General features: G+C 32.8%; 1 protein-coding gene across 16 annotated transcripts in view; it reads right to left on the bottom strand.

The window, feature by feature from the left end:
- NRXN1 (neurexin 1) overlaps window positions 1-14,004 on the bottom strand; it is a 1,159,797-nt gene that overhangs the window by 1,033,753 nt on the left and 112,040 nt on the right. For 11 of the 16 annotated variants that reach the window (XM_059406092.1, XM_059406088.1, XM_059406087.1 and 8 more), the window contains exon 4: window positions 10,885-10,914. The exons of the other annotated variants lie outside the window; for them this stretch is intronic. In XM_059406092.1, coding sequence (XP_059262075.1) covers window positions 10,885-10,914 — 30 coding nt within the window. The remainder of the gene's footprint in view (window positions 1-10,884; window positions 10,915-14,004) is intronic. 16 annotated transcript variants of the gene reach the window in all.

Below are 14,004 nucleotides of genomic sequence, written 5' to 3'. Positions count from 1 at the left end.
AATGAGAGGGCAGTGCCAAACCAAATTGTCCTCACATGCATCAGTCCAAATTCTTGCTTTCTTTTGGAGCAATCAGCATCTCTCCCTTTCCATCACATTGAATGACTCCTAATTTCACTCAGTCTTCTCACAAATACTACTGGTCACAGGAAATACAGACAGGTCAGTGTAAATCCAGGGGCTCTGCTACAGAAGCAATTCAAAATGTATGTCCTACTGTCAGTCAAATATAGTATTCTTTTATCTAAACAAATAATCAGTAGAAAAACAGTCATAATAAGCCATCAACTAATTCTTTTAGGTCGGCATAGCATCAAAAATAGCTGTTCCCAAAGTTTAAAAGAAGAGTTCTGGCATATTTTGCTACGAGCTATCTGCAAAAAATCTATGGTTAGCTTGTGAATGAGGATTTCCCTGTGAACTGAAAACATGATTGACCAATTTAGGGATTTCCATCCCTCTGGCAGTACTTTAGTCCAATCTAAATCTGATTGTTTCCTTGAATGGGGTAATTTAATTTTCTCCAAATGTCTACTGACTTTATAATGCCAAGTTTAGAAAATGAAATGGAGAACTGGGTCAGTTGACCAGGTAATTCATGCCAAAAAATAAAATACTGCTTAGAAACTTCATATAACACGAGTTGTTTTAATTTCCTGAATAATCTTATCATTTGTCTGAGATGTCAAATTTTCTGCTCTATATCTGGGCTATGTATTTAAAAAATTATTTGAGGTGAAAGAAAACACTATTCTTAGTTCACAACTGTGGCAGAATCCCTGCACTCTACTTGGTGAAAGTAAATACTAATAATAACTGGAGATTACTTCAGCTGTTGCTATTCTAAATGAGCTATCATGTGGCCATAGGCACACAGCAATTCATGCAAAGAAGGCAAAGAAGACAAGCAGAAAGAGGAAAACTGCATTTACTAGAATACACATTCTATATAAGTAGATAGAATTTGAATGTGTAAAAACATGTCCTGAAAAATGGTAACTATTATCACCGTGCTCATATTTCTTAATGTGAAAGACCTTGAAAACATCCATTCAGAGAAGTTATGGCTTTATACCATGTATAAGAAGAGTCCCACATAAAGAAGAATCTCATTGGTGCTTTGAGAAATACATGACTAAAACTGAATGAAACCATTCTCTCTCCCCCTGTCTGTCACTCTCTCTTTACCAAAAGGACAAACAATAAGACACTAATTTTAAGGGAACTATGACCTCAGGCACTGTAGTTGGTCGTTGCTTTTTGCTTTGGTGATTCCCAGTCACTGTAGTTCTTCAGTGCAAGTTCTGTAAGTTACGACACCTGGCTGTGGACCCGGACTACTTGGTAAAGCATTTCCTTGAATATATGATCATTCATCCCTGGGCTGGGGAAAAAAAATCAAAGAGCCTTAGGGTATATATAGCTATTTGAGGGCTTGCGAAGAGTCAATATATTTCTTTTTAATGTTAGAGGCACAAGTCAAGCTATAAGAACAGGAAGTACAGCAGATCTATTTCATGCTTTGAAACTTTCTCTCTCACAAAGAACCAAAAAGAACTGACAGTCACAATGGATAATGCTGTTTAGAAGTCAAATGTACAAGAGTTTCTTCCTGCTACCTATGCACACACAAAGACAGACAAAGGTGAATTACTGTTCCTTTCTTAAAGAAACATTACTTTAAGACTAGTTATCAGAGGAATTTGAAAGGAAGAGCTTGATTATCAGTGGTCGTTGGGGTGGTTTTCAAATCCCTTCCAAATTCTCTGAGATCACCTAAATTGGGCAGGAAACAAGGAAGATCAAAAAGGTCAAGCTGAGTCCACACTTCTAGTTCAAGGAGAAAAAAAATCTGTTTTTATTAATCTAGTATGTCCTTCATGGGAATATTTACTTCAAAGCAAAAAAGAAAAATAAATGTTAAAATTAGATTATTATAAGAAATAAAAAATACTATCTGTAGTAAAATCTAAAAGAAAATTTTACACATTTGTTTAGCCAATTAGTTCAGTCTTTAACCAAGGATTACTGAGTACCTACTTGTGACAGCCACTGTTCTAGGGGCTCTTGAGATATGTCAGGGTAGGGTAAAATCTCTGCCCTCCTGTATTCTGGAGGGAGAAAGACAATAAACACTGAAAAAGTAAATGAAAAAAAAAAGTATGTTAGAGGCTAATAGTCACCATGGAAGAAAAACTAGACGGGGGTATGATAGTTCAGGAGAAAGGCAAATTGTAGTATTGAATAGGATCATTGCAGTAAGTCTCTTGAGAAAGTGATAATTTGAACAAAATCTTGAAGGATGTGAGTATGCTACCCAATTACTTAAGTATTTCTAGGTAATTATATGTTATTTTCTAGCAAAGATATTATGTAGGAAGGGAAATCCCTAATTAGCTTTTCCTTTAAAATCTGGTTTTCAGGTGTCTAAGTGGTTTCCTATAAACTCAACTCATATATCATTCTATGGAGTTCTTACTCAGGCAAATCATTAATTCACAAAAAAGTTTTCTCTGGATAGTCACTTTGAGTCCCTGAGAAAATCTTTACCTCCCTGTTCCCTTCAGCCTGCAAATTTGCACCTAAAAAGCAGCACTTTGTTGATGTACTCCTAGGTTTGTTCAAAGGGGAGAAAAGTCCATTTCAACTTCATCATTGTATGAAAGAGAAAGATGAAAGTGTTGAGTTACAGAAATATCTAAATAATTTTGGTTAAGTAGAATAAACCTTTAATGCTTTATTGTACCAATACTCTTTGTAGTATAGGCTATCAGGACAATGAAATCCAATTAGTTATAATGTACAATAATCAAATATTTATAAATTATAGGTATTTATTTATATGACAGAAGATACTAAAAAATTAAATACTGTGTTTTAAACCTTTGGCAAATTACAGATCACTAGGTTTGAAATTCATTTAATCTAAATGTACAGATTATCTTCTTGTATTTCACTGTCACCATCAATAAAAACCATCTTCTAAGTACTTATGCAATTCGTCATGTAACATATCCTTGAGAGTGGAGTATTTTCTATTAGTCCATATTGCATATCATAAGATGGATATATGTAAGGCTTTATTACTTGCCCAAGGACAAATATAGGATCTGAACCCAGATCTCATGACTTCATGGACTCTTGCCCATCATACCATACTGCTCTCTTACGACAAATTAAAATTTTATACCATTAAAAGGAAACCTTGAAATGAGAATCAATAATATCCTATATAATACCCTGATTGGTTTCTTTCACACTACCTTTAAATTTATTTTGTAAGAATAAGAGTATGAAACTTTGTTTCATGATTATCAGTGTGTAAAAAAGTCTTTAAAGTTTCCTTAAGGTTGGTTATTTTCTATCAGTTATTTTAGTTCAAATTTTACACAATGTTTTGTCTATCATCATAAGCAATATCTCCTATCATGCTTCATAATCAAAAGTACCATTTCTTAGATAATCTGCAATGTTCTTCCCTATTCCAAATTCTATGAGTCTTTTTTTTTTTTTAAGATTTTATTTATTCATTTGAGAGAGAGAGAGATGAGTAGAGGGAAGAGGCAGAAGGAGAGGAAGAAGCAGACTCCCTACTGAGCAGGGACCCATAAGGGGCTCGATCCCAGGACCAGAAGATCATGACTTGGGCCAAAATCAGACACTTAACCATTTGAGCCACCCAGTAGCCCCTAACTTCTTTTTTTAAGATTTTATTATTATTTATTTATATTAAATATTTTATTTATTTATTTTAGAGAGAGAGAGAGTACAAGAGGGGAGAAGATAAAGAAGCAGGTTTCCCACAAGCAGGGAGCCTGACGCGGGACTCAATCCCAGCACCCCAAGATCATTACCTGAGCTGAAGGTAGACACCCAACCGAATAAGCCACCTAGGTGCCCCAAGATTTTCATTTTAGGGGGCTGCCTGGGTGGCATAGTCACTTGAGTGTCCAACTCTTGGTTTTGGTTCAGACTATGATCTCAGGTTATAAGATCAAGCCCCCTGCCAAATCTGCTTAAAATTCTCTCTCCTTTTCTCTCTGCCCTTCCCCCACTAAAATAAATAAATAAGTCTTTAAAAAATAGAAAATTTTATTTTTAAGTAATCTCCATACCCAACATGGGTCTTAAAGTCACCAATCCCAAAATTGAGTCAAAGATCCCACAGACTGAGCCAGCCATGTGCCCCCCCAAAATGCAATGATTCTATTTAAAGATCCAGAATCCTTTAGTATATGAGCTAAGAACTCTGGAAAATTACAATTTTCTTTAAAATCACTGGCCAACACAATTTAAAAAATATTCCTTCTTACCAATCTAAATGTCTTGATGTTGGTTTCTGAACAAAATCTAGATTAATAATAAATATTTTCAAATAGACAGATAGATAAAATCATTACTTTGGAAAAGGGATCATCTTTTTATTTTATTTATTTATTTAGTAGGCTCCATGCCCAATGTAGGGCTTGAACTCATGCCTCCAAGATCAAGAATTTGATGTTCTACTGACTAAGCCAGCCAGGCACCACAGGAATCATTCTTTTAAAGTCTAGTTGCCATAATAAAATTTTTTCTATTTTTCATCTGTTTCAGTAAAGCTTATAAATTTATACTTATACTATTTCATTCTTAAAAATATTAGACTGTGGAGAGTCCTTTCTGTGCTCTTCTCCAAGGATAAATTAATCTACTACAAGTCTAATAAAGTCCTTGTTTAGTTTATTAGTTGTTCAATGTCACCACTGTTTATAGAATGTATAAAGATATGTGAAATATCTCATCCCAGAGCTAAGAGTACAGAGATTCAAAGAAGCTGGGACTTATTAATAAAAACTATGACAAAAATGATTGAATTACAGCAAGAGATAATACATGAATATTTACTTTAAAAGTAATTTTTCTTTGTTATACCTAGTAATGATAAGCACATAGGCTAAAAAAAAACTAAAAAATTCTAAATTCTAGTCATATAAGCTTCTATGCATGTTATATTGTTTGAGATATTTATAAAGATAATGAAGATATTTAGTGTCTGATCTTATAAAGTGAAATTCTAGTCTTTCCATGTCCTATAACTGTGAATGAGGAGCATCCCTTAGTATTGACAGTAAAATACCAGATAATTCACAATAAATTACTGCTTAGTTTGCATATGCACTAAATGTAGGCATTTCAATACAGTAAAATTCTGTCAACATTCACAAATGCTTCTGAATAATGAAGAATCCTTAATATTATAATGTTAAATAAGGAAATATGATTTTAAAAGCCATACTGAAAAGAAATATGATATTTTCAAAATCAAATTAAATCTACATCCAAAACCACAGTAAAATGAGTTCAAAAGTTATAAAACAAATATGCATCATAATGTTGGTGAATTGAAGTTGGATACTTCACACACAAATTAGTAATGCAAGAACTGAAAGATGGTAACAAAAATCATAAAACAAAGGAAAATGTATAAAAAACACTAAATGCTTTTTTCTTCCCATAAATATTAATCATATCAAATCTATTTTAAGAGTAAATAATAAATGTTAGCTGTCATGTGACATTACAGATAAAAATTTAAAACACATTTTCTTTGATACTGTTAACTGTAGTGGAACCACTTATATCTAGTTATTGATACAATTAGTCTTGAGGAAAATCTATTTTTTTAAATAAATTATGTAATTTTAAGATCTTAATTTTCACTAATACAATAAAGTTTAGGCTCCTTTTCAATAATTTTATGCCTGACAGCAGTATTTGTAATACCTTGACCTTCTAGAAATATGAGAAACCTGGATAATCAAACACTTAATGTTTCATTTGAAATGGTCAAATGTACATTCACTTTGCAAACATGCTGTAGATTTTATGAATGCAGGAATAGTAAATATGCTCATATCACAGGATAAGACTTATAAATTTTGGCTCTTTTGGAAACTTGCAATCCAAACCCAATCTAAACAGATCTTTTGGTATATTATAGTTGTACAGTGAGATTTAAAACAACAGCAGCAAAAAGAAACAAAAACCTCATGGAAACCACATAAGATAGCATAATATCAGATCTAACTTTCAGGAAAATCCTTGTATTGTATGAACAATGAAATCTACCAAATAAAATTTGGTCATTTGACACTGTGACAACAAATCACATTAAAATTCTTGAAAAACCTTAAATACAAAGACGCATTGACTTCACTTCTTACAGACCCACTGCCATACATAGGCTAAGATTTATTGAAGTGATGTCTTCGGAACAATGACTTACTAGAAAGAAATACTGCAGCTCTGGAAAAAGGATATGAATGATAGGAAGCAAAAAAGTTGAGAGACCAAGAAGAGCGAATTTCATGTAATTTGTTGCTGAAATTATTTTTAGTTACTTGCATAAATTTCCTCTTCCTTTTCTACCCTCTACTTCACCAACTCCAAACCCTCCATGTCTTCCTCTACATATCTACTTCTTCCAATGTGCACTGCTCCCACCTCATACACATATGTCCTTAAGTCATGAAAATGGTAATTCAAGATACAGTAAAAAAAGTATTCTGGAAATGCAATGTTTAAAAAGAAAGTCAAGCTTCCTGCCCTCATGGAGCTTACACTCTACTAGGAAAAGTTAATATTAAATATATAATCACTCATACAAATATATAATTACAATTCAAATGATTGCTATAAAGGAAAATGCAAGTCTCCAATCAAAGCACTGACATACATTAATTATTAAAATTAACTATTAATAGCTCCTGTGCTATTAACCAGCCACGATGGCTGGATTTGCAGGGTAACTTACTTTTTTGGCATTTTCTGATGTAAGTGGTCATTCACTTCTCTCAGACAACCATTAGAGTAAAGTATGAGTCAACAAAATATTACTGAAATAAAGTGACCAGTTAAACAATCATGGAAAGAAAACAAACAACAACAACAAAAAAAAACCCACAAAAATACAATTCAATTTCCAGGTAAATAAACAAACCTAAATTCTAAATAGAATGGAGAATAAAGTTAGTATTGTCAATGTTCCTAAGAATACTAATGACAAATTTCAAGCCTAAAAAAAGAAAGCAAACACAATATTCACAAAGCCCATTTGGATCCATCTAGCCACAACCAGCAGAAGCAAGGTTGGCCCTGGATAACACCTCTCTTCAGCTATCCCAAAGAAAGCTAAGGATTCACTGAAACCAAGTTTATTCCTAACTGCATCCAGTTGAAGGTGACATGTCCTTGTTCAGAAAACATGAAAACAAATTATTTGTATTTGAAGTAGAATGATAAATATGACAAATATGAGGAAAGATGGCCTATGGGAAGATGAGAAAGCTTTCATTTCATTCATTAGGATTCTATCAGCACATATCAATGACCCTTAACACACCTCCTTAACATGGCTTAGCTGTTCTTGTCATGTAACACATCATAAGGGATTCTGCAGTTTCCAAACCCTGAAAAATTAATTAGGGAGTATGAAAGGATCCACACCAACTATTTAAGGATACATCACAAAGCAATATATCAGTGCTTACCTCTAGGGAGAAGACTGAGAAGGATGAAAAAGGTTAACAGCAGTAATGTTTTCTTTAGATGAGTAACTTTTTTTTTTTTTTCTTTTTTAAGAAAGAGCATTCATCTATCACTGGGAATTTAAAAATTTAGAAAATATTTCAAAATCCACATAGAAAAAATCAAAATGAAAATGATAAAGTTCTTGAATCCAATTCTGCCTCTTGAAAGAAAGAAAAGAAAGAAAGACAGACGGACAATAATGCACAGATTTCATTCCAGAGTCCCTGAATTCACTACTGCTAAAGGGGGCAGCAGTGTCAAGAAAAATATTCTAGGCTTGTACTGTGATAGAAAGATTTGGGAAGCATTAATTTACAATGTAAATCAATTATTTCAGACTGGACAGGTTGAACACCTATTTTGTGCACAACTAGGACTTAACTTGATATTGGAAGCTACAATGGAAAGTTTCTAGGTATTCTTTTGATTCCTTTGACATGTGGCACAGGACAAGAAGAGCTACCTAAGGGAGCTCCTGATTCATGTTATCTTTATCTTTTCTGAATGCTAATCACATTTTACCATTCTCAGCACTTCTATTCTGTCATTTATACTAACTCATCCACATGTTTTCATTTCCCTTCTATAGTAAAACTCTTTGAATGTGCATATTCCATGTCATAGTCAAGATAGTATTTTTGAAGAGTTGATAAACTGATTTACGATGAAAAAAGACTTACAAATCACGTTTCTCATTTCTATACATCTAATTAACCAACATATAAAGGTTACCACTCTGGCTTGCAAAATACTCAAATCTATCTTAAAATCTTCTTTCCGCATTTAATGACAAAAAGCAACCTCATCCCATAAACAGAAGAAAAACGTAAAGGAAAAACCAAATTCCTGCACACTGTAGTTTTGTGCTGATTGAGGAATGAAAAATACTGAAGTAAAATATGTTTGACACACATGCCAACAGAAAATATTTAAGACTGACATACTAAAACTGAATGAAGTTAAGTGACACTTAACATTAATTACATCAAAACAAATATCAGCTGAGTATAAACATGAATTTTTCTGTATGTGGAGTTAAACGGTTATAGAATTAGAAGATTATTTTTGAGTTACTTTTTTACAACACAATGTATATGTGTATATATATTTAGAAAGTTTGTGTTTATACATGCATTCATACATATACAAACACATAAGCATATACCTCACTCAGCCAGTAAAACAAAATATAAATACAGCACCCTCGTTGCCATCCCAAGTCCTCTAAGAAGGAACATGGTAGGAAATGCCCACTAAACAAGGGAAGTAAATGGGAATTTGACATCAAAAGTTTAGAAAGCATCCCAAATGGCACAGGAAATCTCTGAAACAATTGACAAAAACAGTCATTTGTGTAGTTGCTGGAAGGCTTAAAATAAGATTAAATTGTATTATTGGAAATGGTTGACCAAAACGCAAACTGCAATAGCATATGTTCTTTTATTATTGGCTCAAAATACCCAAGCAACATTTGTTTCTAAAGCTCAATTTTACACATTTAAAACTGATATCATTTCTTTCTTATTGCCTGGCTCACGTTCAGGTACTTTTTCAAGCAGAAAAGTTTCCCTGCTAGATGACACAAATGTAAAGGTGAAGAACTATGAGCTTTTGTCCCAATTCAGATTAAGATTCAAAGCACAAGAAAACTCAGAGAATTTAGGACAACACGCATTCTTGCATTTAAAATAAAAACAAAAGCCATTAAAAACAAAAACAAAACAAACAAAAAACAAAGACTAGAGACGAAGGGCACATTCAGTAACATGTAGTTAAAAATAGTTCGTTTGAAGATGATACATATTTTCCAGAGCTAGTATCAACTACTTCTTGCTGATGAAAACACTAAACGCAATGTGGATGGCTCTAAATGGCAATGTGGATGGCTCTAAATGGCAAAGTAAGCATGCTTTTAAATCCGGCATCAATGTTGTCAAGGAGTACACATGCCTGACTTACCAAGTGATGCAGAAATGTACATCTGGTTGATAACGTTCTTAAAACAAAGTTAGTATGTGCAAAAGAAAGAGCAGGCTTATCTTGTTTGCCTCTTTCACGGTACTGCCTTTTCCAGTTATTGTGGAATTAATGCATATACATGACGTCTAGCAGGCAACAAGGTGATGAGCGCACCATAGCACCATTCAATGCTGCACATGCGTGCCCTTACATCCCAATGCAAAATGGCTGGGGCAAATGTGCTCCCGAGTTAAATGTTTGAGGAGGATGTATTTATGGTGACGACACTCATCATTTAACTACCATTAAATGATACTGCAAAAAATGATACTGAAACCTGTAGCTAATTTCTACATATACTAATTATATAAGCAGCAATGTGAAAAAAATCACTCTAAAGAGCAAGAAAAAAAAAAGAGTGGAACATTTTCATGGATTTCTCTTACCTGAAATTAATAAAATATTCACTAACACTCATACCTACCTCTCAGTGCCCATTACTAATGCAAAAAGGTCTAAATACATTTTCATAATGTATACACACTGTAATTCATACAGATGATATTAAGAAGAAATAAAATAATGTAATACCTTTACTTTTACCTATGGATTTGATGAAATGGTTCCATGAAGAAAGGGTTTCCATACAAAGAGAATAAAAAGAGAAACAACAATAAGAATTATGAATATATGTAAATGCACTACTCTTTGAAAATTAAACAAGACAAGAAAGTTTAAATAAGGGTTTGAAAACACACAGAGATATAATCAGCACATGTTGAGAAATCTGCCTTTTTTTTTTTTTAAGGCAACATGCAAAAAAATTGAAACACCCATGCTCACTTTAAAAGATGACAGAAAAGAAGATATGACTATACTGTATGTAGAAGAATTATTGATTCTGTGAAACACTATACTCAGCATTTTAGAAGCCAGAAGTCAAAGATGTCTGCATGTTCCCAAACTGCCATGCATGGGTGAAAAATGGACTCTTTTTGGTACAGTAGGTTAAACTGAATATCAGATATTAACTTCTGATGGTTCTTGTTTTTTTTTTTTATTAGAGCTACCCTTATCTGCATATGCTTATAAATATATGGAAATTTTCAATCATAAATTCTTATAATTCATTTATCTGCAGATATTATAGTACGAAAAATGAAGAAAAATAAAAGACAAAGGATCAAACCAACAAATAAAGGGAAGAAAAGGTGAAAAAATGTGAACAAAACTTATGTATTTAATTTGCAGCCAGATAATTTGCAAGCATTTGCCCATCCTTTGCAGTGATGGTTTAAAGCAGCTACAGAACAAGAAAACACTGAAAGCAGAGTGGAAAAGGAACAGAGCCCATACCTTGGTCGCCCATCATCAGGTGCGCCAGACCTTGAAGGGAAACAAGAGCACAGTCAGCAATAAACAAGGGAGCATGGGAAGGCAGGGTTGTCACGGTGACAAAAATGTTCAGTGACAGACACCTTGTTTCCTATGAGACATGTCTGTATCACAGAGGAAAATCAAAAAGTATTCTTTCAACCCCTGGTTGGAATGCTTTGGGGCAAAGAGCTACAGTACTGCAATTTAAACACTGGCATATGCTGCCCTGTGTATTTCTTCAATGTATCAGTTGGAACAATCAAGAGCATAAAAGCATGACTTAAAATCCAACCAATCCCTTAAATATTGCATCTGCCCATTGTGCCCTTTGATGAGACAGTTTGGAACACTGCCACCACAGGGCTTCTTATTCTTTGGTGATGAAATCATATTTTAAAAAACCCAAAGGAATATCTGAAACATGGGCTGGGTCTGATCTTTTTCCCCTCATCAAAAAAATGAGAAGTTTTATAATTAAATTAAAAAAAAATCCTTAGTCACACTGAAATGATAATGCAGAAATGTCTCCTTGTCTGACACATGTAGCAACTGACTAAGCTTGTTCAAATACAAAAAAGGACTATTAAACATGCAGCTGTAAAGTTGGAATTTGCTACAGAATAATGTTTTTAGGAACAATGGATCAGCTTTAAATAGGCTCAAGTAATTTTCCATGGGGAACAAAACTATTTAGTCTTTTACTTAAACATTACCCAAACACTGAACTATGAGTTAATGTGGACATATATATTTAATCATGTTTTATATTTTTATATAAATCATAATTTCATCAAGGAAGTTTTCTACAATACTCAATTCCCTTTATTTAAATTACTTATTATCTGTTGCTTGACAATTTACTTCAGTTTGAAGATCACTCCTTTTCTAAAGAATACTGCTAATGTTCTTTCAAAAAACTCACTATCCAAGAAGATTCTTTTTGCTGAGAGGCATTAACTCCTAGTCCTTTATTCCACATTCGGAAGCAAAGCTACTTCTCAAATTCATATCTATTTCAAGAATATGGGAAAATGTTAGAGCAACATAGTAATATATACAGCAATTTAAATATTTATATTAATTTCCTAATGTTATTTCAAATATATTTGAGACTTTATTGAATGACATGATATTATACACCATTTATGTCAATGTTGAAATAATTTGCATTATTTCCTTAAAATTTTAGGAGTTTTTAAACATCCTGTAGGGTAGATACAATTATAAATCAACATAAAATCAAAATATGAAGACTACTGAACACAGAAGTGCAATGGTTCTGTAATATCGCCTCTTTTTGTATTTTCAATGTGATTATAACAAAAAAAAAAATCACACAGGCAGATTAAGACATTTGTGATCTGTTAGTGATTCTGCATAGATTATATAATTTTCATTTAATTTCTGTTTCAAAACTACTATACATATTTCCTAAACATGGTTTATAATTTTTTATACAGAAATCATGGCATGATCTCTGTATAAGATCTAACTTCAAGAAAATATATAAGACACTTCTAATGGTAGTTATGAATACCATCTCAGAAAGGATGGAAGTTAATAAATCTCAAAAGCATTCACATTCTTCATGCTAGACTTTCTTACCTCTAAGGGAGTTACACTATATTGTCAAATCAAGTTATAAATAGGAATGTTGCAATCATGACTGAATAAAATTTATTACAATAGTTTATGGGCCTATCTTCTGAAAATCTTGTTAAAATTTTTCAAGGGATGCATGTGTGAGGAAAGAAGCACTTGGGCTTATTAGGCTGATTTTAAAGCTCTTGGAATGCAACTGCATTTAAAGAGAAAGAATAAAAACATGGAACATTTTACAGAATGGTTAAGGAAATGCAAAAGAAGTTGAAAAGATACTTATTAAAAGAAATTCAACCTCAGTTAACATGCATAATATAAATGATACTGATTTTGAAAGATGTCAGACCTGCAGGGTAACATCATCTTTATCAAGTGCATATTCACATGCTATTAAAATTATAGTCTAGAAAAACAGAAACCATAGACAGAGCCAACCAACACTTGAAAAAATAGGCACTGATGATTACTTTTGAAATCTTCATCTATTTTACTTAAATAATGGAATAGAAATGTTTGGCAACTAAGCAACTAATGTTCAGCTTGGTATTTGTGAAAGTATCACAAATAGTAGGCTGAAGCCTGTTATTGGCCAACTTTGGGTTACCATGAATTGTTCTCTGAGACACAAATCTTAGTAGCTTTAATAGCTAGCTATCTGTAACCTCAGATGGGAAGTCTTTTTCTAAGATATATGCCAGTCTATTTTTACAGAATGTCTCTATTTCAAAATATTGCAACAAAATAAGATATGTAAAACACTTCTGAAATATAAACATTAGTTAAATGTACATGCAAGTATGCTATGATTATTCAAGTTGAGAGAACATCAGCTTCCCTCTAAGAGTTCTTTGGTCTATCTAGAGATAGGTTTGTTTGGTAGCACACTGACTTATACATTTAAGCTCTTTAAAGATGAGAAGGTTGAAATATGTTTTAGTTTGTGGATTCTACAGGGAAAAAATGTGTAACTTTCTCAAAGAGATAATTTTGGAAAAACTTCAATAAATATTATTGTTTTATTTAACAGACACAGAATATGACAAATATACTTACCAGTAATCATTCTGGAGTGCTGTTTACTTTCATTTCCAGTGGCCAGTGGCTAATTTTTTAATCTAAATTTTTGCCTCTTATAGTCAATGCTTTATTCTGTGTTCTTTATATAAGTCAAATCATTTGAAATAAAACTAATGAGATTGAGGTGATGTAATGCTAAACATTTCCAAAAGAAAATAGATCATTTTGATTTAAAAAAAATGGAAAAAAATATCATGCACTGTGATCTGAAACTGTAAAGAAATACTTTCTCATTTAAAATAAAAGAAGCAGGATTGTATCGTTTTTTCCATACAGAACACTGCAATAAGTATTCCAAGTTTTATATGGGATACTCGATCCATCAAGTGTTGGAGTGAGGGTGAAGGAGTTTCATATACTTAGAGTCTGATGGGGCTGCAAGTGTGTGTTCTCTATGAAAAGTGATACACAATCCAGAAA

The sequence above is a fragment of the Mustela nigripes genome, chromosome 7 (assembly GCF_022355385.1).
Source record: "Mustela nigripes isolate SB6536 chromosome 7, MUSNIG.SB6536, whole genome shotgun sequence".
NCBI lineage: Eukaryota > Metazoa > Chordata > Mammalia > Carnivora > Mustelidae > Mustela > Mustela nigripes.
Note: the sequence above shows the minus strand (reverse complement) of the source record. Positions and strands in the feature narration are given on the sequence as shown.